Below are 27,612 nucleotides of genomic sequence, written 5' to 3'. Positions count from 1 at the left end.
GGCTCAGCTGTACTTAGCTCACTTCTAGATAATAGAGTTTCAGTCCCAGAATTTTTCACAGATCAGGTGCAGAACGGGGACAACAGCAGTAGACTGGCTAAACTTCCCTGATTCTACTCCCAGATGGTCAAGCCGGAAGCCCTAAGCACACATATGCTTGTGTATCATTGGGAGCCAGCAGCTAGGATATTCCTTCCACTTCTTAGTATATATCCAAAATACGAAAGAAGACCTTGTATTGGAAGGCACAGTTCTCTTCTCTCAGTTTGAAGACCTCAGTCGAGAGACAACAGTTGAGTGAAACCAGTTCTTGGAAAAGAGATTGTCCCATGAGATCATGGAGTTCCTGATGAGCAGAAGGTAGCCATCTACTGACAAGTCTTTCTCTTGTATTTGAAAGGTGTTTTTCAAATAAAGCATGTAGAGAAATACAAATCCTGTTCCTTGTAAAATGGCCTCAACTTTATCCTTCCTAAGTTTCACAGAAGGCAAAGACAGACTCTATGCTTGGGCACTGTCAGCTATCAGAGGACCCTTTGCAGGTAGAAACACTTAAAGACTCCCTCAACTTTTTCTACTGCAAAGACCTGTTTACAGACAAGTAGTCCATCCTTGGGAATTTTCTTCAGTACTGTATATCCTCATGTGACATCTCCTCTTACTCTGGGGAAATGCTCCCACAAGGTCATCATCTTAGCTGTAATGACCTTTGCTAGACAGCAGGGGGAACTGAGCTTTCTCTTCATTGCCATATCTCTAAGCCTTTTTTCCAGATAATGCAGCATTCTATTTATTCCTAAAATTAATATCAAAGGCAAACTCTGGATTTTGTGACAAGGTACCCATTGTTACTCTTCCCCCTGCGTCACGAAACAGAAGACTCTATTCTTTACATATTAAGCATGTTATGATGTTCTGTTTATTATGTTTAAATGGGTTTGAGTAAGTTAAAAAACTGTGTGTGTGTTTCTCTTGCCATAAGGGCAAAGCAGCAATAAAGCAGCGGTTGCCAGATCAGATGGATCAAAATTTGTATTCTTTTGGTTTACAATCATGGTAGATCATATCTAGAGTTTGTCAAAAGCCCATTGGGATATATTCACCACCTTGGCAGCATAGCTAAGGCTTCCATTTCATTGGTATAAAAGGCAGCTGCCAACATGTTCATCCCCACACAGATTCACAAAGTATTACCACTTGAGTGCAAAGTCCTATGAGCAGCACACTTAGGTAAAAAGAACAGGAGTACTTGTGGCATCTTAGAAATGCTCAAATAAATTTGTTAGTCTCTCAGGTGCCACAAGTACTCCTGTTCTTTGTGTGGATACAGAGTAACATGGCTGCCACTCTCACACTTAGGTAAGTCTCTCCCTCCTTCAATACTGCTCACTGCATCTATCTTTTACCTGAAATGTTCTTTCCTAGGACAGAAGAAGAGAGAGAGATATGCAAATAGGGAAATTTACTCACCAGAAATTCTTGAAATCTCCTCTTCTTCTAACCTGCATCATAATCTACTCCCCTCTCTGGGGAAATATGCTTTCATCTCTTTTACTGTAGTCCAGGATGTCTCATACAGCTTTCTTTCTTTAGCTCTGGAATTCACTGTTTGGAAAGACTGAGGCAGGCCAGATGCTTATATAGAAAGTTTGGTTGATAGATCTTTTGTCACTTTTCCTCTGGTAGGTGGAGCCAAAAAAGAATCTGTCCTGAATATTTCTTCCTAAGATGGGCAGCAGGAGAGGAGACTACAACAAAAGGAATTACTTAGGGGTAATTTCCCCTAATTATCTCTCTAATTACCACCATTTCAATAAAAACACAGCCAAAAGAAAAGGTAAAATACTAAAACTTTATGTTTAAACACTAATTTCTGCAAGCATCCAAATAAAACAATATCATAAAAAGAGATCTCTTGTTCAAACACCGCAATTCAAAGATCCACAGCTCTATCAAGAATTACACAAATCAAAACAGAAATGGCTATCTTGAGTGTACCTAAATTCCCCCTTATATGTATCCTGAATGCATACGGCTTAAGAAAAGACCAGGCCCATTTACAGAAAAAGGAGCAGAATTCTTATACTTCAGTTCTGACCTGTATGTGCCAGAATTGTGACTGTGCACATATACTGGAAACTGGAATATCCACAGGCAATCAAACGACATACCTGGTTGAGAGGACTGATAAAGGGACTTATGGCCCACAAGCAGAATTGTTTTTCCAAATTAGCCTGGCCAAGAATCATATATTCTCTTTATTTCCTGTTGCCCACGAAATCCATAGCTTTATCTACTTTCCCTATATCAGCTCATAGACAGGCACCTATCTAATCTGTTTCTATTCATACCCAGTCCAGACCAGGTATTAAGTGTCCATTTAAATGGATCTTGTCTACTGTAGACTGCCTAGATTTCAACAGTCAGAGACGCTGGGTGTTCAGCACTTTTGAAAATCAGATAATTTATTTTGGAGCCCAAATCTGTATTTAGGAGTGGCCTAAGTGAGTATGGAATGTCTCTCTTGTTGGGTGAATGTGCGGATGTAATTTTGTCTTTTGCAGCATGCCCTCAATTTTGATCAAATAATGTATCTAAGGGAAGAAAACAGTGAGGGAACTTGAATATAATTTGATTTCAGTGGGCAAGGATCAGGCCCATAATTAATATTTTTCAACTGTGTGAAAGTAGAATGAATTATATTGTAAAAATAAGAATGGATTAAAGAAATGTTGTATGTACCTTTAAGCAGAAATAAGAAATGTTGAAATACAGGGGCCAGGAAAAGAAACATTAGGCATAAACAAGGGTGGTAATGGCGAAACATTAACAGAAGATCCTTAAAGGGTTAAATGCTAAATCCCAAAGCCAAACGCACTAATTACTGGGTCTTGCAAAAAGTCTGTCAGTTTTGCAACTTTGAATTAAAGAGTCAAATGAATTTTTAGTGGCATTAAACAAAAAATAAAACCAATTTATCTCACACCTAGAAAAAGGAGTTTTACAAACCAGATGTGTTGGTTTAGATTCTAGAATGTTACATATTTCACAGACAAATAGATACATATTTTCTTTCCTTAACATTCTTTACACTGCTTGTTTTTTATAGCTGTATATATATATATTTGGATTATTTAGGCACTTTGGAAAAGGGCCCATTTCCCTTTAGAATGGCTGCAAAGAAACCAAGAATTCTCTCTCTTTAACAGGTCTTTATTTTCACAAGTTTAACTGCTTAATTCTCTTCAGCCTCTGTAGAGTTAACTTTTCCTTTTTTTATTTGTTTATGTCAAATACACTTTTATCACCTCAGATTTCACCATTTGAAGTATTTTCGGGGTTCATGCTGCATTTACTGCTTTTCTACTCCTGACACTATTCCCTTAGGCTTTCAACCTGTTTCTCAGTTATTGTTGCTTGCCTGCTTGTTGGGATCCTGCTCGTTCCAATGACCATTTGTGAGTGCTATTGTGGTCATTCACAATTTTGAAAGAATGTTCAGCAAAGGGCGCAGAAGGGTGGGGCTAGTTGAAGAGCCCACCCTTGCTGAATTGGTAATGGAACACTAAAGAATCAGTTTTTGAGGCAGACAACAAAAGGGAACAGACAGGGGCTTTTTGTCCTTTTTACAATGAGTGGGAGTAGAAGGGGATTGGATCGATCCGGGGTTGGAGAAGACGGAGTAAAGGAAGCGCTCAGTCTGGTGGGGGAGAGGAGGCTTTTAATAAAGCTTTAACTTATTTTGAATACTGAGAGAGGCAAGTTTTGATTTTGTCACCTACGTTTGCCTCTCACCCACTGCATGAAAACATTACCTCTCCTTTAGCCAATTTTTTAGGTTGGCCGAGTTTGTCCTTAAGACGTCACTCGGTCTTTTGTTCCAAATTTTAACAGTGGCCACTGAGTTTTGGGATCCCCTGAGTTAGTCTAAACCATTTTTCTAAGAATTTACGGGGTCTGGACCCTTTTACAGGAGTCTGGACCCATCCTAAATACATAAAATAAGCCGTGGCATTTAGGGAACTGTCCTGACTTAGACGTCTGGTTACCCATACGGAGGACTTCACACACCAGTCACACAAGAAGGAATTCGAGTTCGTCAGAGCGATGCCCAGTACAGCACACAAAAGGAGCCCACAGGCTACTGCCTCAGTCGCCCTTGCTTTCACACCTGGGTTTACCCAAAGTGCAGTGTGGCTGCGATTGTGCACATTCCACTCACCTCAGACTGCAGGGACAGGAACCCCTTGGTCGGCGATCCCAGATAGAGACGGCACTCAGACTCAAACACTCCACAAGAGGACAGATAGACACAGAAACAGGACAGTCTTCAGTCCGGACAAAACAGCGGAAATAATACCTGATCAGATTCCTGATGTCAGATCCCGGATCCCTACCAGACAGAGCGTGAACCAACAGGTTCGATGGTGTGGACCTCACTGTGGCTGTGCACCTTTCTGCTCTAGTGGAGACCGCTCGGGCCAAAGCCCAGGTGCCGGCTGCCAGGTCATCCTACAAAAATGGTCAGGAATCACACAGCCCCAGTGAAGACGGTTGCCATCTCGTGGAACCTCCAAATTGTCAAGTTAGACTCAGGACTCACGTTTGTTAGACCACTCTGTTTTATTAGCACAGCGCTCTGCTAATACACCAGATAATGTGAGCACCATACGAACACAAACTTCTTATTTACACAGATAAAGGGGGGAGCATTTAGCAAGATAACAAAGGAAGCAGAATCTGATAAGTTACTGGGCTAGCCATGAATATCGTATTTCCTTACTATTACCTCCTTGCCTCTTGTTTGGGCCCGATCCTGCTCGTTCCAATGAACCATTTGTGAGTGGTGATTTGTGTGTGTGTGTGCAAGCAAAGGGCCAGGAAGGGTGGGGCTAGTTGAAGAGCCCACCCACCTTGCTGAATTGGTAATGGAACCTAAAGAATCAGTTTTTGAGGCAGACAACAAGGGAACAGAACAAGGGGCTTTGTCCTTTTTACATGAGATGGGAGTATGAAGGGGATTGGATCGATCCGGGGTTGGAGAACGAGTAAAGGAAGCGCTCAGTCTGTGGTGGGAGAGAGGCTTTTAATAGCTTTAACTTATTATTGAAAACTGAGAGAGGCAAGTTTTGATTTTGTCCACCTACGTTTGCCTCTTCCCACCACTGCATGAAAACAATAACCTCTCCTTTAGCCAATTTATTTTAGGTTGCCGAGTTTGTCCTTTAAGACGTCACTCGGTCTTTGTTCCAAGATTTTAATTATATTGTAAAAATAAGAATGGATTAAAGAAATGTTGTATGTACCTTTAAGCAGAAATAAGAAATGTTGAAATACAGGTGCCAGGAAAAGAAACATTAGGCATAAACAAGGGTGCTAATGGCGAAACATTAACAGAAGATCGGTAATAGTTAGTAAGGAAATAAGATATTCATGGCTAGCCCAGGTAAACTTATCAGATTCTGCTTCGTTATCTTGCTAAATGCTCCCCCCCTTTATCTGTATAAATAAGATAGTTTGTGTCTTGTATGGTGCTCACATTATCTGGGTGTATTAGCAGAGCGCTGTGCTAATAAAACAGAGTGGTCTGACAAACTGTGAGTCCTGAGTCTAACTTTGACAACTGATATTACAGAAATGATGAACTGCAACATTCTGAAAATAACCTGGTTGTAGTTCATTTATGATGTTTTTTCACTTTAAAAGTTCTTAAATATGTGGTAAATCAGAGCAGATTTTAAATATTTTGTGAACAGAACAAACAATGAAATTTTAAAACCACATTTATTTTTAATACAAAATCTGTTGCACTATTACAGAAGGGAGCCTGTATGTGTACTCTTACATGCACAGATAAATTCAGCATCTACAATTAAAGAAGATTAAAATTTCACTTCATTGTTACCAATACCATTGGGAAATCTTATTAAGAAACTCTCTTTGTGCTTTGTAATCAGTGTTATATAGTTCATTTTTTGTTTTTGTTTCCATAAGGAAAATGGATTTTGGAAAGCTTAATGGTGCAACAGTAGCTTGTACAGCTGACTTCCATTTGTGATTACTTCAAATTGTGCTTTACCTACAATACATACATAAAAGCTGCAAGGTGTACTATGGTCTAATGTAATCCACAGACACAAGCTCTTAAGATAATATCTAGAAATCTGCAGTAAATAAGTAGAACAGTTCACTATTTCATTTTCACAGCAAAAAATATATATTTAAGTAGATGCTTTAAAATACTAAGCACTCCATTGGCTGTAGTACTTCTTACACAGTACAACATAGGCTTTTTTTGTTTTGTTTATTTGTTTGTAACACCTAGAAGCATATAGCATCTACACTTTAAGTGTATTTACAAATTCAACAAGTATCTACATATAAAGAGCATACTTAAAATTAAACTTGATGCAAGTTATGAAAAACCAATTTATTGGCAAATGAAACTGAGCATTCCTTCAACCATAGGTTGTTATAAAATTTCATATTTGGAGGTAAACCGTTTGATTGATATAGTATGTGAGAGAATATTTTTGTAACTGATAACAGTAATCCTTTACCACTAAACCTTGTTAGCATTTGTCAGATTCCTTGAATTCTGTGGTTCTGAGCAGTAATCTACATGCTGCTTTCATGCTGTAGATAATTTCAAAAGCTGCCACATGGGTCAAGCAATGACTCAGAGGAAAATGTGCTGTTGCTGGCATGGTATTTTTTAACATATTCTGCAAGAGAGTTTTAGGTTTTTGCAGCATTAGTAAAATATCTGAATTCAGCCATTTGTGTATAAATCGTGGAAGGCCATGAAATGACGTTGTGCTCTAATTGTCTAAAAGCTGTTATTTTATCTTCAAGGAAAAAAATCATATTGTGCTTTGTGTAATTTAAAAAATGTTAAACCTTGCATTTTGCAGCTCAACGGTTTCATAACATCTCTGCTTTTTACCAGTTACTTTGTTTGGCAATGATAGTAGTTCACTAATCACAGTTTATTGCACCAGCTTAGCAGTACAGTGCATTATGGAATGCATATTCTATAAAGGCACTGAATGTATTTTGCCCTGTGTCTTCTGGAATATTTTGTCTCATTTTAAAATTTCACTTCAGTGACTGTACAAATTCCAAAATGCATTGCAACAGATATTGTTTTATGTCTTAAAATCAATCCAACATACACACGATGTAAAAATGGAACACTGTAGTGCTGTAATACTTGATAGATTAGGAAGGCTATAAAGTAATAGGAACAAAGAGCAGATAACAGGGTCTCAGTAAGCATCAGCAAATGCAAGTGTCATAATTAAATCATTTAGCAATTATATACCATACATACTGTTCCTAACTGTCTTGCAAAAAGACATATGATAGCTAGACATTAAGTCACCAATTTCACAACAATGTCCACAAAGACATTGAAGTTCTATATAACACTACTATAACACTCTGACAATGAAAACGGAATTCATATCCAGGGATTCAGCTGAGGACTGGATAACAAATATCAAACCAGATTTTAATAGCATACACAGGTTTATCTGTGAAATGTGTAGCATTTTTCATGCATTATACTGTATTTTCGACAGGAAATAACATTATCAGATGATGATATATTATTTTTGTCAGTTTCTTTTTTTAAAAAAGCAAAAATACTCAACTTCAGAGCAAAATTTTTGAGTTTTGCACTTTGATTCATACTAACATATCACTTACTGTGTTTTTATAGTGTGTAACTGTATTGACTTATATGTTCTCATAGCATAAACATCTTGTTGCTAGGAGCTTTGTCACCTGTATGTTCTTAGTATGAGAAGGAGGATGCACAAGTGCTTTAAACACAATGGAAAACATTGTAGGAAGGGAACTGAGTTTCTTGATTAAACAAAGGAATTCATGGCATTGACAGGAGAAGGAGCCTCAGAACTTTCATTTCCTTCTGCAGGTTCTTTCTCTTTTTTACCACTGTATTGTCCAATAAAGGAGCCATCCTCATTGAACTGACCGTTTACACCTTCGCCATAGTCAACTAAACTATCATCACTGTCCTCCTTTTTCACAGTCCTGTCTGAAGGTGTTCGGCTTCCTTTCTTTAGGGGTTTATGATCCTCTGCGTCACTGGAAAAATACAGGAAATTCAAATAATTAATAGACATATCATAATTTACAAAAGCAAAACCAAAACAAACCATGCATGCAGACTTTTAAAAAGCATGTGCCCAGTCCTACAATCCTGCAATCCCATTGTAGAAACAAACTGATATGATAAATACATGGTGTAGAAATGGTTTAAACATATAATGTCTTCAGTAGAGGGAGTGCATTTTTTCCATCGTGCATGGTTTAACAATTATAAGATATTCTGTTCTTGATTTGGAAGCAAAAGAACTGCACGCATTAAAAAGGGGGTTGTTAACATTATAAGAGCAAGTTCTTTGTTCTTCAAAGAAAAAGCTTATGCTATACCATGAAGTTAGTCTGTTACACTTTGTAATTCACTGATTTCTTGAATATGAATGAAGAATGAATTCGGTTAAATGAAATATATTGATTTTTTGCTAGTAAAAAAGTGCTGCATTTCAATAATTTGTTACATTATGCAGGCTAGGCTTGCAATTTTCAACCTTACCTTTCAAGAGACCTATATATTCCATTAAAAGGGTGCAGAAGAAACAAATGAAAATAGCCTAAGAAGAAAAGCAGTCTATATCCTGATAATGATCAGTATTCATTTAATAGGAATTTGAGCTTATAATTGCTAAAACATTCAATATGTTCAGACACAGAAACTATTTAGTTGAATACTGATAACACAGGGCAGTTCAAAGCATGTTAAAGATCTTAGAAATATTTTAGACTTTTTTTTTTTTGCAGTTATGGAAGAAATGTTTTACCCTATTTCTTTTATCTTTGCTCCCACCACCCTGTGGGTGTACGCACATAGAAAAAGTCTGCTTAGACGGTAAGCTCTCTATTATACACCTGACTCAAATACAATCTACATATGATAGGGTCCAAATTTAGTGCAGCAGACTTTGCTGGGCTGTGTTTAGATCTGGTTTCCCCCCCCCCCCCCCTATTAAACAGACTGTGGATGACCTTGAAGCTGAAGATATCAGCAGTAGTTCAAGCTGTGACTTCCTACCTAGTAGCCGTTGGGTTAAGCAGCACATTCAAATGCAAAAATCTAACCTGAACACATAATAAAACACTCAAGACCATATGCACATAGGGCATAAAAGGGGTCGACAAATGTGTTTTATTTATTCATTCACAGATTCATGTATTATGGGGGTGAAAAATAAACTGTTATTAGGAAAAGCAAAACTTAAATTGTGCCGTAGTAACCCAGAATGGCTTGTTAACTTTGGACATATATTCAGCAATGAGTGTTTTGAATTAGCTGCACAGTTCCTGTTAGTAAATTATTTAAATGTTCACAATATCTGTTTTCCATTCTTATTTTAAGGGATATCATCATATAATAACCAAGGATTTACCATTGTACAGCATGCACAAGAGCACACAGATATTGATTCTGTTGATTAATATTCTGCTGAAATGCACTTTACCGTCATTACAAACCACTAAGCCAACTTTCTATCACACAAGATACTTTTTACATTATCACCTCCTCTATTTAGGCTACAGAACATCCCAAATGGCTGCATCTTAAGAAAATTTGTCATCTATACGCAGACCTATATTTACAAATAAATACATCACTGTATTTGTTTTTATATCTACACACAGATAGAGAGGAGGTGTGCTATTGTATCATATACGTGCATTTAAGGATTTAATGTTAGAATAAAAAAGTCAAGTGAAAAATGAGTTTCATTTGTGGCTATCTAGACATACACGGCAAAAGGATCCAAATAATATCATCCATTTTCTCTGCCTGCTTTGGTGTCATGAGCATACAAGGTATTAACACTGACAAGAATTCTACTCTACAATTTGAACAGCAGGACTGCTCACAAAAAAAAGAGTTGGCAGTGGGTATGGTGGGCTCATGGTACATCATGCATGCAAGCATGTAATTACATACACAGCCAGGACGCTGAGTTGTTTCTTGTTGGATCTCTCATTTTGGCAGGGCATTATATTTGTCAGGATGAGGAGGGAACGGTATATTTACACATCTTATACTTGAATATCCTTTTAGCCAGCTAACAATAATGTGATTTAGCCATTTTCAACAAACACTACAAATGTATGTTCTGAATCAACTTAAGATGCAACACATCACTTCTGAGTAGCACTATATCATGCTGCAATAATACTGTATTAATCTTTTCCATTTCAGTCAAATATCTGAATGCAAGTGACAGATCCACAGTCAGACAGGCTACAGCCTAATTGAGCCTTATGTGGCTTGAGCTTCTAGTCAGCCTCATCTTAGTGGTAATATTACTATATCTGATGAAACAAACAAACATATATTTTAAATCTGAGCATCCTCATGGACGACTATCTCTTCACCCTCCTTGTTCTATTCTTTCATGACATATAGCTTACATTTGTGAGTTTGGTCATTAGAACTGCTGTCTAGGAGACAGATACATTCACCACTTCAATTTTAAAGAACCTGTTTTTTTCTGAAATACTGTTGTGGAGTTTGCAATGGTCTGTATGTAACTGCAGTTAGTAATGAATACTGCATGTGTGATCTTCCAGTTTAATTCTTGTTTAATTCTAAAGCATTAAATCCATAACCACCACTTGCTACATAACATGTAGGTGTGAAAACAGAAAAAAAAAAAAGAAAAAAAGAGAAATTTCTTGCGCCACACTGTCTACATTACCCGCTGGATCAATGGGCTGCGATCGATCCAGTGGGGGTCGATTTATCGCATCTAGACTAGACGTGATAAATCGACCACCGAGCACTCTCCTGTCAACTCCGGTACTCCACCAGGGTGAGAGGCACAGGCGGAGTTGATGGGACAGCGTCAGCAGTTGATTTACCGCAGTGAAGACACCGCGGTAAATAGATCTAAGTGTGTCGACTTCAGCTACGTTATTCACGCAGCTGAAGTTGCATAACTTAGATTAATTCCTTCCCCCTACCCTCCAGGGAAGACCAGGCCTAAGACCTGACAAGTTGTTAGTCATGTATAGTGATTGCTCCATAAATATTAGGCAGCCCAATTCATTTTTAGATTGACATTTTAGAAATGTAAAATGAGATCCTGCATAATTTTGTTGTATATCTAGAATGAAAATCCTGTTCAGGAACAAAGGGAGTATCAGAGGTTATGCCTCATTCTTCAAGAATGTATCTGTTTCCAAATGTTCAGATAATCTTCGCTGAAATGGAATAAAACACACAATATAATTTAAATTTTGACATACATGCTGCAATGCAAAAAAACGGGGTTACAGTTACAAAATACAAAGATATAAATTAAAATACATAGTACAGTACCAGCAGAAGAGCCAGCAGTCATTTTATAGTAATGTAAAATCAAGCTACTCAGTCAGAAAATATTACATGCTTTTGTGAGGTTCTCAGTGAAGCATGCAAAGTTGCTTATTGTAATGTCTTTAAATAGCTAATGAGCCACCACAACAAAATATATTTTGTGTGTATATACACGTGCATTTAATATAATGAGAACAGTGAGGTACAGTATGCTGATTTTACTGGGAATTCACCTGAATAAAGATTTGGGAGAGTAAGAATTGCTGTCAAGATTTACAAATAGAGATGCCTGAAGGTAAGCTCGCAAATGTATATTTAGACATCTAAATAAGTGGTCTCATTTTCAAAGTGCTGATCAGACAGTTCCCACTGAATCTAGGCAGTCAGCTCCTTTAGAAATCAGGTCACCTCTTGTTCATAGGCTCCTAAATTTTCCAAAATGATTGGTGATTTGGGGGTCTCTCAAATTTTGGGAATTTAGCTTGAGACATATTAAAGGGGACTGATTTTCAGCATGTATCCTAACTTTCAGCACCCATTTGTGAAAATCTTGGTCAATATTTACATGATCATATCAACTGTAATATTTTCAGGATAAAACAATCCATATAACACAACAAACCTTTAAAAATGTAACGAAATCATTATTGCATATGTAACTATTTTGTTTTGTTAATGCCGATAAGCACTGCACAAAAGAGTCTGTAGTTGTTCCAGAAATTCTGTCCAATTTAAAAATGACAAAAAGAAGATTTCCTTCTCAAGAGTTCAGAATGTAAATCATTTAAAATTTCTGTACTATACAGCATATGATCAATTTAATTCTTATGCTCAAACAACAAACTTTTTACCTAGTAAAAATCTTGCTGACCTACAGATCCAAATATTTTGTAAGCTGTGCTTCAGTTAGCTTAATACTTTGCAAAAGTCTTTGAATCTTTTTTTTTGTTTGTTTAAATTTATTCACTGTGGGATGACAACGAGCAATAATGACGGTATTTATGGCACTGAATTTTACACAGCCTGGTACAATAAGCAGCAAAGAAAGCTCATGGAGAAACTATGTATTGCTTCCTATTCCACTGTAGCACACCTTGTACTTAAAATGCCATGATAACAAAATATTTGGACTTAACTGAAGAAGTTCTCTGTGCAGAACAACATGTGAGCACAGGTAGCTCAGTTCATTACTTTATGGCATATAAGTAAATAAATACTTTATAATTGTATCAGAAACATTTGTAACAGCACTGACTTCATACAATTATTGTACTTCCTACAAAACAAAACAGGATCTTTTTACTTATAAGTTCCTTTATGTAACTGATATTTATTTTATTTTATTGGGAAGGGGTTACAAAATTTATTTATAATCTAAATAATGAAAAAATACTTACACAGTTGGTTGCATTGGGTCTGTGATTTTTCTATATGCTAGTAAGGATGCAGATTCTATTGTCTGTATAATTAAAACAAACAAACAAACAAAACTGCAGATTTACACAGAAGCGTACCTGCATGGAGGTGGACGCTGGCGTGAATGCACAGTTACAGCATATGCAAAAATCAAATCTGGGCATGGGGATTCCCTCCCTTTTTGCACCACAGAAGTACAGTAAGAAGTTCTGCCAAAGTACTGGCAGTGGAAAAAGCAGTTGGGGTACCCAGGGAGCCTTCCACTCCTCATTTGGGAGGAGGGAAAGTAAGGATAATGTGATTTTTATCAACCTGGATTATGGTCAAGACTTGTGCTTAGATGAGTAACTATTAAAATTTTGAGGAAGGGAGAGAAAGTGAGGGTGAGGGAGTGAAAAAAGGAAGGAAAGAAGGGAAAAGGAGAGATGGAGGGGTAGACGGAGAGGATATGAGAACACTCATGTTTCATACAGTGCTTTTATAACCCTGGGGGTGCAAAACAGAGAAGGGACCCTGGTGCTCTGGGGAAAATGAATGAGTTTTCAATGTGTTGCCAAGAAGCATATTGCACAAAACAGCTGAATTGTCTCATTATGAATTCTGAAGTCCAAAGAGCTGTAGAATATCAGCTTTAGAATGTTTAATAACTCTCTGCAAAAACAGATTGCTAAAGCCAGAAATTATGATGTAGTATCTGTGAGACTTGCTCTTCTTGTTTATGGAGCTTCATAAAACTATTCCAAAATACAGTCATGACAGATCATAAAATCTTCTCTTTCTTTCTTTACTAATGATTTTATTCACTGACTTATACTTACCTACTGTCATTTTTAATATGAAAATAAATTACAAATTTATTGAAAAAATTTGTAGTGAAAAATTTAAAATCAGTATTTTGAAATGTTTTGCACACACACTATATATAATTAACATTGAGACAATAACTACCAGGAACAAAATAATAGGTGTGAACATGTATGGATTTTGCACTGAGATGAGGTTGCTATCATAGTAAGCCCAATGACATGCGTGCTATTTGTTGTGCTAGAACCTAACCTTAAATTCCTAGCTGTTTAATAAAGGCTGATACTAATGGATGGCTATACATTTTTCCCTATTATCTTATATTAGGAACCTTTGTCTTTAAAATTAAAAGGCATATTTTGGAGACACAAATTAAACATCTTGAATAAAATGGAAACAATCATATAACAAAACTAATTTATTTTTCTTCCTGGTTTCATGAAACAAATAACAAACTTGCAGCTGATGGCTGAGATGAGTGAAAAAGTAGGGAGGTGACAACAAAGAGCTTCACTGTAGTGAATTTAAGAATATTTGAAGAAAACACAGTAGAAAGGTGAAGTACACAGAACAGCTTCACAAGTTCATCACATTTTTTAAAGGAATGTATTACCTGCAGATCTTTTCTGTGTCTACATTTAGTCATTCTTCCCTAGAGATAGGACATGCAGCAACCAGTCAGAATGCAGAAGAGGTTTTTGTGCTCTCTGTACAGCTCAGCAGCCAATCAATTCCCAGTAGATTCTTCCATAGTCATAGACATGCAAAATAACTCAAAATATGGATAGCAACATCCAGTTGGTAACACGCAACTTCTTTCACTTCTAGCGTAACTCTTACATGCAGCGTGATGCTAAACAGACTAGAAGGGGGAGACATCCTGGCTGATGGATACAAGGATGCAGAAAATGAAGTTTGACAGGAATAAATTCCTTTTTCTGTGTCCTCAGATCAACAGCCTGAAATGATTGGGTATAAGAGGCCATAAATACACCTCTACCTCGATATAACATGACTCGATATAACACAAATTCAGATATAACATGGTAAAGCAGTGCTCCGGGGAGCGGGGCTGCGCGCTTCGGGGAGCAGGGCTGCGCACTCCGGTGGACTAAAGCAAGTTCGAAATAACTCGGTTTCACCTATAACACGGTAAGATTTTTTGGCTCCCGAGGACAGCGTTATATTGGGGTAGAGATATATCTTAGATAGGTATGGCCTCACTGTAAACCTGACCTGGAGACACTCTCCCTCCTATTCTGCTCATGATCCCAAGACAAGTGGGTCTGAAGATGAAAGGGATAAGGAAACTCCTTCTCTGTACACTAGACGTGTATAAATCAATCCAGAAGCCCATGCAGATTTTAGAGATTTTACTACCTTTCCTTAATCTCACTAAAGAAAACAAATGGTTTTGTCTAGATTTGTTTTCTCAGCATCTCAGCAATACCTGAGCTTTTTTCAACTGTGGCAAAAGCAGGAAAAAAATTGGAAGTTTAAGCTCTTGTTCTAAGCCAAGATCAGATGAAATATTTGACAAGTGTCAAGGAACTATTCTTAGAAAGACTTCTTCTTTGTGAAAGTAAAATATTAGGGAAATGTACAAGAAATGGCAGACAGTTCACTGACCCTCCCCCCTGATACTATGACTACTAGGGAAAAAAAGACATCTAACAGAGAAGTCAAAAGCAGTGATTCAAAAGAAAAGTGATAAAGAAGTTTAAGATTCAAATTAATATTCCTCAAAGTAAGTGTAAGTTGGGACAAAGCAAGACCCATCAAAATCAATTTGACAATGCAGAGATAATTCCCCACTGGGAATTCTATAAAATATCCCTTAAGTTACAAAGTTAAAAGCTACTCCATTTATCAAGAAATCCAGGATACAAAAGACATCTTCTTAGTTTAAAACCTTGAAACTGCAACAGAGGAAAATGATATTGTAAGCCTTAGAATATATCCCTGATGCTGACCATCCTGGAGAATAAAGAAGGATTGCAACGCCTTATCTAATAAAACAAAGCACTCAGAGTCAACCATTCCCAAGTAAGTCTCTCACAGTCCAGGTGTGGATGTCTCGTTGAAACACTTGCTTGTGGGTCAAGATGTTGTGGAAAACAGGCAGAGGAATACTAAGACATATATCTCCAGACCATCCCTGGGATGACCACACTGGCACTCTTACTACTGTATAGAGTACTCTATGGTCTTTTTGAGCACCTTTTACAGAATTGGGATTGGTGGAAATATGGTATAGCAATCTCTGGGTCCAGAGAACAGAAAGAATCAAACAGTTGTATTGAATGAAGAAGCTTGGAAGTTTTCTATTGTCTTGAGTGATGAATGTGCACTTATGACCTTTCCCGACCTATGAATCAGCAGGTTTGCAGATGTGGATAAAATTTCCACTTCCCTGGAGTAATGAATATTCTGCCTAGGATAGAAATTTGGCTTCTCCTGCAAGGTTGACACCTCTTTGGTACTTTTGCACTGAGGGGAACAGGAGATCCTCGTATAGTCTCTGACTTCAGGTCTCTTTACACAATCACTAATTTCTCATACTTCCTGCTTAGTTGCTTGTGTCACTACTAAGACATTTTCTGTTCACAGCATACTGACCTAGACTTATCTTCTTCCAAGACTCAGAAAAGGCACAGGGCTTTCCTGACTGCTCTTAACTACAGTATGTTGATATAAAATAGCTTTCTGGAGGGACTCAATTTCATTTCTACTGTGTGATGGAATGCTCCCCATCAGAGCAGGCGTGCAGCTCCAGTTGCTGTGTGCTGCTGGGTTTCCTGAAGTGGCATTCCCTTCATTGGATTCATCTGGCAGGAAATACATTCACCAGCTGAAGAGGCTAAAGCAGCTCATGTGTGCCCTCACACAGAGAAATCACAACTGAAGACGTCTAAACTGAAAACAGTCCAAGACATCACATCTGTACAGGATACTAGGAAGACTAGAATGTGAATGGGACAATGAATCTTCTTAAATCTGACATCTGTGACCTTTCTGGAAAGTATTAATTTGTGGTAGAATCCTTTGCACCTTGCTTTGAGACAGTTAATTCTTTTTATATGGGACTGTGCCTTCTTAGAGACACTTCTGCCATGACCTTTGAGAACACTGTCGGGCCAGAAATCAAAGTGAAAGGAAAGGCTGATACTGAAGATGGTGCTGATTGATAAAATAAGAACTGAGATACTTGTGATCTATAGTGACATGCATAGTACATAAGCATCTTGTGGATCTACTGATATCTCCTGGCTATACTGCTGTGAGGAGAGTTCTGGATTACTGAATTTTTAATTTATTACAAATGGATTGGGTCACTTGAAGTCCAGAACTGGTCTCTATTTGAAGACTATGAAAATCAGAAAGTAGATATCTGGATTTTTTTGTTCAGTAGGGCTTGAAATCACAGCCTTGGCTGATAACAAATGAGAGAGAGTTGATAAAATGCTCTGCTTTTTCCTGTGGAGCAGAGATGGAATTCAGTAGGAAGGAAGGGCATTTCTACAAAGTCTGTGCTGTATCCATTTAGGGCTATCAAAAGGATCCACATGTCCACTATCATAGTCCAGTCACTGAATATGTCAACTTCTTCCATCTATTTTGGCTCTTGGAAGATTGGCAAACAGCCCTATAAAGTCAGAAGGCTCCTCTTGATGGATCTATTGTCTCCTTGAAAACCAGATTTGCTTATGTAGTTGGCATGAAAGGATCGAGAGACCCCATACTTTCCCTTTCCCCCTTTAAATTTAGGGGGAGAACGACAGGGAGTCTGACATTTTCGAGGATCAGGAAGTGAAGAGACCAGAAAGGATCTTTTCTTTTTCAGGTGATGGAGGGAACCGTTGCGCTCTGAGAAAACCTTAAGGGCCTGGTCCATGGAATCTCCAAATAAAATGCCTCCTTTGTATGGTAAAGATTACAGCTGATATTTTATGCCTAACTCTGAGGACCAGGGACTCTGAGGACCAGGCATATTTTATGCCTAACTGTGAGGCAGGCCATATTTTTAACTGTGAGTCTAAGAGAATCCTCTGCTGCATCGTGAATGAAATTAGTTGCAATTCTACACAGATCCTGTGTTCTCGGCACGGCTCTGGCTGAGACCCCTTCCTTTTTATCTCTGGCTAATTCTTCCTCCAGCCAGACTAGTAAGGCTCCAGTAGCATAGGTGGAATAGATGGACACTGCAAGTTGGGCTGTAGCTAAGCTGAAAGATCTTTTAATTGCAGACTCAACCTTTCTATCAGTAGGATCCTTGGGGACAGCATCCACACTAACAGGCAAAGAAGATTTAGTATCACCAGTGACCACTGCCTTATCTACCTTGGGTAAAAACTCCCACAGAGAAGCTTTATCCGCTGGAAGAGGGTATAGCATATATAGAACAGCTGGGGCTACATGTTTTGCACCAGGATTACTCCAAATTCTACAGACCAGTTTTTGCACTGCTGAATGGATGGGCAGGGCCTTATCCACCTTGTCCTCTTCAGAGACAATAGGCAATTCTTCTGAAGCCTCTTCAGAACTGGGTTTTTTTAGCTTTAGTACTCTCTTAATATGCTTGAATAACTAATATTGATTCTCCATGTTGAATTTACGTGCAGGTTCAGGCTCCTCTTGTTCCTCCACAGAACAAACAGAAGACACTTCCCCATCTTCTGAGGGTGACTCATCCTCAAATGTCCTGTCAGCTTTAGGCTCCTCTTTCTTGGAAGCTGCTAGCATGTTTAAACTGTCTATACCTTCAGAGACCAAGACCTGAGACTTGTGCCCAGCTGCTTCAGGGGAAACCAGTACAACTGCTCTGTGTGGTACCCTGGAATTCTTTACTGGAGGGGGTCCAGCCTGCGTAGCAGAAGCAATATTGTGCCTGGCCACGGCAAATGCACCCTTTAGAATGGTAGTAATCTCAGGCAATATTACAGCTCTCATTAGTGAATTTTTGTCAGAAACAGAGAAATGAGTAGAAGTAGTAGTAGTGGTAATAGAAGGTCTTACCGCCGTGTGATGGGACCAATGGTTGTCCACTGAATCTGAGCTGTGGTCTGGCACATGGCTGACCCATTGCTGGAGTGAGGAACATTGTCCTGACAGTGACCTGCAAACCAGGACCCGGCTGAACTGTTGCTGAAAAAGGGAATGCCATCCTGCCTTACAATCTAACCCCTCCTCTGTCCCCATTATCCATTGCTAAGAAACATGATGTCCAGAGTCATCCCTGGATTTCCACTTATCTGATCTCTTTATCTCCTGACAGAGGGAACAGGAGAGGGAACTAACCCTTGAGAGCTTTGAAGACTGCTTAGCCCTGCTCCTGGAGCAGAGGGCTTCTGATCTGGTCCTGGACATTTCATCTACCGATCTTCTGGACAAGTTGGATTGCTCAGATTTCACAGATGCTGCTTTGGTAAAGCCAGGGTTTGCTTCAGGAGTTTTAGTGGCACAGTTACCTTTTCTCTTCCTGTCTTTGTCCACTTTCTTTATTGTCCACGTAGACATGGACCTGAAGTGATGAAAAAATTCAAAATACTCAAATTCTCAGAGAAATTTTTAGGAAGACTCTAAACCACCTTTCCTCAAACAAGCATTGCACAATGACCAGAGCTGTGTGAGGCAGAAGGAAACTGGGAACTAATTGGCTGCACTGATGCTGAGCTGCAGAGAGGAAGCCAAAGCATCTTCTGCAGTCTGACTGGTTGCTGTAGATGCCCTGTCGCTAAGGAGAAAAGAGGAAAGCCCATCACAGGCTAATGGCTCAGAAATTCATTACAGAAAGAAGTTTTCTGCATGGTGAATTAGATGAGCAACTCCCTTCCTGTGAACAATTATAGAAGTTGCACATGTTACTCTCCATATACACCACACCATGGGTTGGTAATATCTTTCTTTAAATGCACTATAAAACCATTTAACAAAGCACTGGATGGTTCTGTGGGTTAACACACAAGCCATTTAAATATGGATACATACATTCAGACCCTCGTATATGTTACACATAAAAAGCGAATTCACTGGTCTCATCCTAGACCGGACTGAGTATTTGTCAAAATCACAAAGCCATCACATAATTTGGCACAGTTCTGCATCAATGTCAGTTTCTGCTAAAGAAATGTCCAGGAATAGAAAAGCAGAGGGGCTGTAAATTAGAAGTCAGACACAATAGCTGGACTGTATAGAGAAGCTTGTATAATTCTTGTTTGTATTATGCCTGTTTCCAGCCAAAGCTTTCAGTCTCTCATTTTTGTCAGCTAAAATCAACTAAATTAACCCAACAGGCATTTAAAATTAAAACCAAACACCAAGTTTAAAATGTTTTTGTACTGACTTGGCAAATATTATGAGGGATTAGAATAATTTTAATAGCTGCAGGAGTAAACAGAAACTGCTCTTTGGCATTCAGAACAGTGAAAAAATATAGGAATTATTCCAGCCAGATGAGATGCACATTCTGCTACACAAAAAATGTTACAACAGTCCAGTGAACCCCATTTGAAAGAACAGACTTTCCATGCACTAGAATCAATTGCATACAAAAATTAAAATATTTTAAAATGTTATTTACATAAGAATATACTATAAAGAATATATTACCTATGGAAAAATAAATGTAACACTGACTTGTGAAAGAAATAATAAAATCCTTTTCTGTACTAAATCAAAATGTATTTACTATCATGTTACAGCTCTCTTTAAAACACACCATATGTAAATATTATGAAAAGACTTCTTTAAAGAACATATTTTTTTTTGTGCTGCAAGGAGATTGAGCTCACATGTTTCTATAAGAATTATAGTCAAAAATGGCATGCAAGAATGACAGTCAGCACAGTGGCATGGTCTGAAGCAGTTTGCTGTATCTCATGCACTGAATTCTCTAGAGTGTTGTGTTTTTCTTAAGCGATAGTTCCTCTTCTCTGTCATTTACTTGATTTTTTTTCTGTTTCTGTATTGGTATTGGCAGCAATTTTAAAAGAACCTGCATTCCAATGAATGGGATACAAGTTACTGATGTCTGAGTTTATATGAGAAGCACATTTCCAAGACAAAGTATTTTATATGTGCTGCAGGACAGGGCAAAAGTGCTGCCAAGTATTTGAGCTTTTCAATATATTAAAGATGGGCCAGAGACTAAACTCTGTATGGAAATGCCCTTAATTTTGAGACATCAAAATTCAAATTTGTATCTGAATGTTACAGCAATGGCCTATTACTAAAATATATGATAAAATTAGCATAATACTGCAAATCATAATTCTTGATGTTTTAAATTGTTCTACCAGTCTCATTAAAGATACATTTATAATTAATTCTGTAAAACACTAAATGCAAAGTAATTTGCACCATTACAAAGAGTTGTAATTTCATTTTCATAAAATAAGTGTCATGTTCTATAAACTGTATTTTATTCCTAAATCCAAAAAGTAACAAGAAAAGGAAACATTGTGTGTCAGCTGCTTACCTGTATTCACCAAATGTTCCATCATCTTCTTTCATAGGCTGTATTTCTGGATCAGCATGTGCATCTTCCTTTTCCTTCACTACAATATTTGAAATTGGGATTTTTATCATTAAATTTTAGGACTAAATATTTAAGGCCCTGATCTTGCAAAATGATCTATGTGGATATGAGTAATATGGATTTGGCAGGATCACTTTGTAAAACTGGGGCCTTAGATTGTTACTTCTAAATAAAATACATATGTGGTAGTTTAAAAATATCTTTGCTGAAGGACAAAATACATCATTTGGCAGTAGTGAAAGTCCTTTGTTGCAGCCATCTCTAAACGTGATTTAAAAAGGACAGTTTCAGATTTAAAATCCGATTTTAAAAATGCATTCATTTTCTAGGTTAATAAAAAAGTTAGATTATTAAAATTTAAACAAATTAGTTTTATTTATTTATGCTGTTAGTTGACAGCATTTCTCTCATACTAATAAATGAAAATTATTATTTCATTTTGCTTTTGATTATAGCCAGTTTCTAGTAAATTTGCTTTCACCTTCTTATCTAATAGCAGCATTGCAGGAATGCCTGGTTTACAAACAATACACAGGGAATTTTTATTTTTATTTAAAACATTGTTTCCACTGGTTTTTTTTAATTATTGGAAGAATTTTTGTTGCTGTAACTTTCTTTTTTTAAAAGCTAACCAAAATCAAACCAAAAACCCCCCTGTATTTGGGGATAAATTTGACATAATTTTGTCTCTCTTAAAGTTAACTGTATTTTTCAAAATATTTTTCCTAAAAATACTATTTTCAATGAAATACATCTTTGTATACTGAGGCCCCAATCCTGGAAGCACTCAGAGATTTAACCAACTGTATGCATGTGATTAGTGCTATTTAACTCATGTAAAGATATTAACATATATTTGCAATATTGAGGCCTTTGATACCAAGGTGACAGAAACATAGGAATAACTAACATAGAAGACAGATATTTAAATACAGTAACTCCTCACTTAAAGTCATTCCGGTTAACGTGGTTTTGTTGTTACATTGCTAATCAATTAGGGAACATGCTTGTTTAAAGTTGTGCAATGCTCCCTTAAAACATAGATTGGCAGCTGCCTGCTTTGTCTGAAACCAGGGTGGACTGGTAGCCCCCCATCAGCTCCCTGCTCCCCTAAGTTCCCTGTGCAGCAGCAGCCCAATAGGCTATCAATTGCTGGGCAGTTCAGCTGTCCCTCTCCCCTACTGCCTTGGAGCTGCTCCCGGGAGCCTCCTGCTTGCTGTGCAGAGGTGGGGGGAAGAGGAGTGCTAATGTCAGGGTGTCCCCCATCCCCTCCTGTACCCCATCTACAGAGCAGGGGGGGACATGACAGGGTTAAGGATGGAAGGGTCTTGCGGGCAGCAGCTGCTATCTCAACTTGCTAATCTACTTAAAAAGGCAATGTACTTAGAGGGAGGTCAGTGTACTTAAAGGGGAAATGCTCATCTCTCTCTCTCTCAGACATGGTGTGTGTCTTTTGTCGGTCTCTGCCATGTTGTCTCCCCTCCCTACATTGGTGCTGCCCTGTAGAGGGTGAGGCCTGGTCTACACTACGTGTTTAAACCAAATTTAGCAGCGTTAAACCGATTTAGTCCTGCACCCGTCCACATAACGAAGCCCTTTATATCGATATAAAGGGCTCTTAAAACCAATTTCTGTACTCCTCCCCGATGAGGGGAGTAGCACTGAAATCAGTATTCCCATGTCGGATTAGGGTTAGTGTGGCTGCAATTCAACGGCATTGGCCTCCGGGTGGTATCCCACAATGCACCATTGTGACTGCTCTGGAAAGCAATCTGAACTCAAATGCACTGGCCAGGTAGACAGGAAAAGCCCCACGAACTCTTGAATTTCATTTCCTGTTTGCCCAGCGTAGAGCGGCTGGATGCAGCACGGGTGGCCATGGCAGTCCGAAATCCAAAAAAGAGCTCCAGCATGGAGCATACGGGAGATACTGGATCTGATCACTGTACAGTGAGACAAATCTGTTCTATCAGAGCTCTGTTTCCCAGAAGCGAAATGCCTACAAGCCTTGATAAAAATCTCCCAGGCTATTGAATAGATAGAGGCCAGAGCAGGGACCTACACAATGGCTGTGTGAACAAGTGTCAATGGAAAGCAAGAGATAAATGGCGCTCATGGATGGAGGGAGGGGGGACTGAGGAACTTGAAGCTATCCCAACAGTTCCTGCAGTCTCCAAAAAGCATTTGCATTCTTGGCTGAGCTCCCAATGCCTGAAGGTCAAAACATTGTCGCCAGTGGTTTCAGGATAGTCGTTAATTTTCTCGCCCTTCCCCCCTAAAGAAGGAAAAATCGTTTCTCTCCTCTTTTCAATTTACGCGTATGTCTACTGATGCTGCTGGTAGACCGGGGTGCTGAGCGCTAAACCAGCAGCATCCTCCCTCACTTCCTCCGGTGGGCAGATGTTATGGTACATTAACTTGCTTATCCATTGTCATCGTCAGCCTGTGAGTGCTCCTGGCTGGCCTTGGTGAGGTCGGCCAGGGCGCCACTGGGGCAAAAATAGGGGAATGACTCCCGGTCATTCCCTTCTTTAACGCTTTGTGTCCTGGAGATTCACTCCTGGTATAGATGTGCAAATAGGGCTGAATAACCGTCTCATTTAGCAGCTGGAGCTGAGCTCTCCCCCACCCCGCTTCATGCCTAATGGAGATTCTGGACTATCATAGCAGCTGGAGGCTGACTCCTCCCCCCACCTGCATGTCTAATGGAGTTCTGGACTATCATAGCAGCGGGGAGGGCTGTGCTCTCTCACCCGCCTTACCTTGTTAATGAGAGTAAATGGAGATGTCCTGCCTGAAATATCATAAGCAGCTGGAGGCTGCCTCCCCCTCATTTTATCTTCCAAAAAATCAGTGTTTCTTATTCCTGCATTCTTTATTACTTCACCACACAAATGGGGTGGGGGACACTGCCACGGTAGCCCAGGAAGGTTTGGGGAAGAGGGAAGCAATGGGTGGGGTTGTTCCAGGGGCACCCCCTAGAATGGCATGCAGCTCATCATTTCTGCGGGATATCTGGGGCTCTGACCCAGAGCGGCTGTGCTCTCTGGTTCTCTTGTAGACTTGCCCCATATTCTAGGCAGGACTGACTCTATTTTTAGACAAAACAGACAGAAGGGAATGACCCGGGAAGTCATTCCCATTTTTGTCCATGTGCCCCCAGCTGATCTCAGTGAGGCCAGCCAGGAGCACCCATGACAGCAGCAGACGGTACAATATGACTGGGGAGACTGAGGGAACTATGGGATAGCTACCCACAGTGCAACTCTCTGGAAATCGATGCTAGCCTTGGTACATGGATGCACACCGCTGAATTAATGTGCTTAGTGTGGCCGCGTGCACTCGACTTTACACAATCTGTTTTAAAAAAACGGTTTCTGTAAAATCGGAACAATCCCGTAGTGTAGACATACTCAGACTACATTAACAACGTGTTAACCCTTGAGGGCGCAGCCGAGTGCTAGTTCATCATTTAACAGTAAGACATTCCCTGGGAAATATCCCAACCTCTTCCACCCTCTGACTTCACCTCAACCAAGCTTCACAATCATCATTGCTATGTACAGCATTAAATTGTTTGTTTAAAACTTATACTGTGTATATAGATTTTTGTCTGGTGAAAAAAATTCCCTGGAACCTAACCCCCCCGATTTACATTTATTCTTATGAGAAAATTGGATTTGCTTAACATCATTTTGCTTAAAGTAGCATTTTTCAGGAACATAACTACAACATTAAGCAAGGAGTTACTGTAGTATATATGCCAACAAATTGTGAATATAGTACATACGCCAATAAACTGTGGGATATTATATTATGAATCTTACAAGTTTTTTAAAAAATATTGTTTGAGTCTTTTCATTACTGTTTTGCTAGTTATTATTCTAATATGTTATCCTGATATAGTAGTTATGGGTATATGGTTTATAGTATCAAATTTTTATGCTAGTAACAATTTTCATACTTAGTTGGTACATATTTAGTTTCTATTCCATTATACAAGCTGATGTGAATTGTCTTTGGTAGTATTTTCAGATGGTAAAATTATGATAATGCATGTCATCTTGAGTAGCGACTTCCGGCTCTTATAGTTACATATTGAAATAACTGATTTCTTTTACCACAAGCCAGCTCAATATGACATGCTAAAATCAAAACACCCAATATAGCTAGTAATTGTGTGTATGTATATATTTATGGAATTATACTCACTGTTGAAAAACTACACCATAGTTACTATCCAGACACATCTGTGGCTAAGTAATGCATTGAGTACAACTTATTCTGAAATAAATGTAAACAACTGGCATAAAGAAAGCTTTCTAACTGTCTATTAGCACATGATGTTATGCAGTCAATGTCCACTATGACTAGCTGATAAACAGGTGTGACCTCTCCTGCATGTTATTATTTTAGTTTACATTGATGTATATCCTACCTGGATATTTGCCACCCTTATTCCTCCTTATGAAGCAAACAATCAGCAAAATCAAGATAAGAAGAGCAACAGCACACATAAGACCAATGAACCATCCTTGAGTAGCAATGTCAACCTGCCGGCTTGCCATTGCTGAAGAATGAAAGGGAAAAAAAGATTAGATGATCTGATACACATTTAAATGTGTATTATATTATTATTTGCATAAATAATGTATAATTTATTAATGCAGTAACAACAAGTGGCAATTAGAAATCATGAGGGATATAGCAGCACTGTAGTTTGTTGATGTTTAATTTTAAAAATTGTAGGTTTACAAGTAAAAAAGCTTAGAACTGACTCTTGAATATGTCTAATATTCCTGTATTTTAATTATTTTAATTTATCATTTAAATTTAACAATTTACTGTAAAACATGTACATGTCCTACACATACACACTTCTTACAAATGTTAAAATTGTTCTCAAACTTACATTGATACACAGTAAAAAAAGGAATCGTGTTTTATAATTCATAAAACATCTGGGTTACATTCTAAAAAAAGCAAATACTCTTTGGCTAGCGGAGGCCAATTTCACTGAAACAAGGGAGAAGGTAGGTCATTCAAGGCCCCATCATTCAATTAGAACAAAAAATCAGCATTTGAGCACCATGTAGCGCAGATTCTGCTCTCTTCCAAGTCAATTATTATCAGACAGTCCATCTCGATTGCTATGATTTAACAACCCTTTTTAGCTTCTGAAGGACTAAGTGGCATGTGACTAGGCAGCGCACTCCCCCCTCCCCCCCCCCGGTCTCTTTCTGAGTGAGTTTCCTCTGACTGTCTACCATGACTTTGGAAAGTGACATTCAGAAGAGACATCAATTATAGAGCAGACACTGAGGGCCTTTGTGCAAGATTGGAGCTTTCATTTCCAGTGCATCCCAGAAATCTATGTGGTTTGGGTGCTGTGCCCCGTGCTTCCTATCCTCTGTTACACAGGACGAGTTTTCCCAGTGAACGCAGTGTTTTCCCACTCTCACATGTGGCAATAGTGGAGCCAGCTGCCCTGAGGACTCCCTTTAAAGGGAGAGAGAACCCTGTAGAGAAGTCAGTTGAGAGATGAAAAAGAGGGGTGCATCCACCAGCCTGTCTGCTCCCTGCCTCACTCATAGAACCCCTGACCTGTGAAGAACAGTCCAGGAGATTTGGGGTTGGTAGAGACAACAAATCTACAGGGATGAGAAAAACCCAGGCGTAAAGTCCCCTCTCTGCACAGATGATGGGAGATTTTTGTCCAGAATTTCAAGATTCCTCTGCTCCATTCCACGTGAGCCCATGTCTCAGGGAGGTTACCCAGAATTTCTATTGAGATCAGTGGCATCTCACATCCAATCTCAGTAGAAATTCTATATAAGAATAGTTTATGTCTTAAGATCCACACATGAATCTTTCTTGCTCTGCCTCTGTATGAAAGGGGATCAGCCACCTCCATGGCACAGTCTCACTCTCCAGATTCTGGATTCTTGTGGATTCCTCAGGATCTGTAGGCAAACTCAGTATCTTTGAAGTTTGGAGGCAGGACCTGCTGCTCATTCCACCTAGAGTGCAAATCCTGTTCCCATCAGAAGTTCTGGGGATGAGTTTGCCTGTTTCTTAGTAGCCTCCTATTGGTTTTACTAGGGGAGGGTATGATTTGCCCTTCACTTGATTTCTTGATCATTGGACAAGTCTGGTTGATACGGGATTGATTTTTGTAGCTTTCAAAGCCTTTGGTGGGGCATCTGTATTCTGATTTTTAGAAGTTGAATAATATTTCTTAACAGAACTGATCCCAACGCTTCCGCTAATACACATGACAAAATAAAACAAACCCATTTTCTCTCTTTTTATATAAAGTGGAGGTTAAAAACCTAAAACTTTAATATATAAAAATATGATAATATTTACAAGAAAAAAACAAATAGAAGCAAAAAGGTGATCTTGCTCTGAATTATAAATTAATCTATACCTG

At 38.7% G+C, this 27,612-nt stretch overlaps 1 protein-coding gene across 23 annotated transcripts in view; it reads right to left on the bottom strand.

The window, feature by feature from the left end:
* Positions 1–1,833: 1,833 nt before the first annotated feature.
* NRCAM (neuronal cell adhesion molecule) overlaps positions 1,834–27,612 on the bottom strand; it is a 132,891-nt gene continuing 107,112 nt past the window's right edge. For 22 of the 23 annotated variants that reach the window (XM_075065683.1, XM_075065697.1, XM_075065710.1 and 19 more), the window contains 4 exons: positions 25,618–25,749; positions 21,120–21,198; positions 5,625–8,112; positions 1,834–2,677 (listed from right to left, as the gene is read on the bottom strand). In XM_075065683.1, the coding sequence (XP_074921784.1) occupies positions 7,875–8,112; positions 21,120–21,198; positions 25,618–25,749 (449 nt within the window). In that variant the 3' untranslated portion in view covers positions 1,834–2,677; positions 5,625–7,874. Of the gene's footprint in view, positions 2,678–5,624; positions 8,113–12,819; positions 12,882–21,119; positions 21,199–25,617; positions 25,750–27,612 lie in introns of those variants that run through there. The other variant, XM_075065708.1, reaches the window with a different exon arrangement.

Source organism: Chelonoidis abingdonii, chromosome 1 (genome assembly GCF_003597395.2).
Source record: "Chelonoidis abingdonii isolate Lonesome George chromosome 1, CheloAbing_2.0, whole genome shotgun sequence".
NCBI lineage: Eukaryota > Metazoa > Chordata > Testudines > Testudinidae > Chelonoidis > Chelonoidis abingdonii.
The sequence above is the reverse complement of the archived record's forward strand: the minus strand, read 5'-3'. Positions and strand labels throughout refer to the sequence as shown.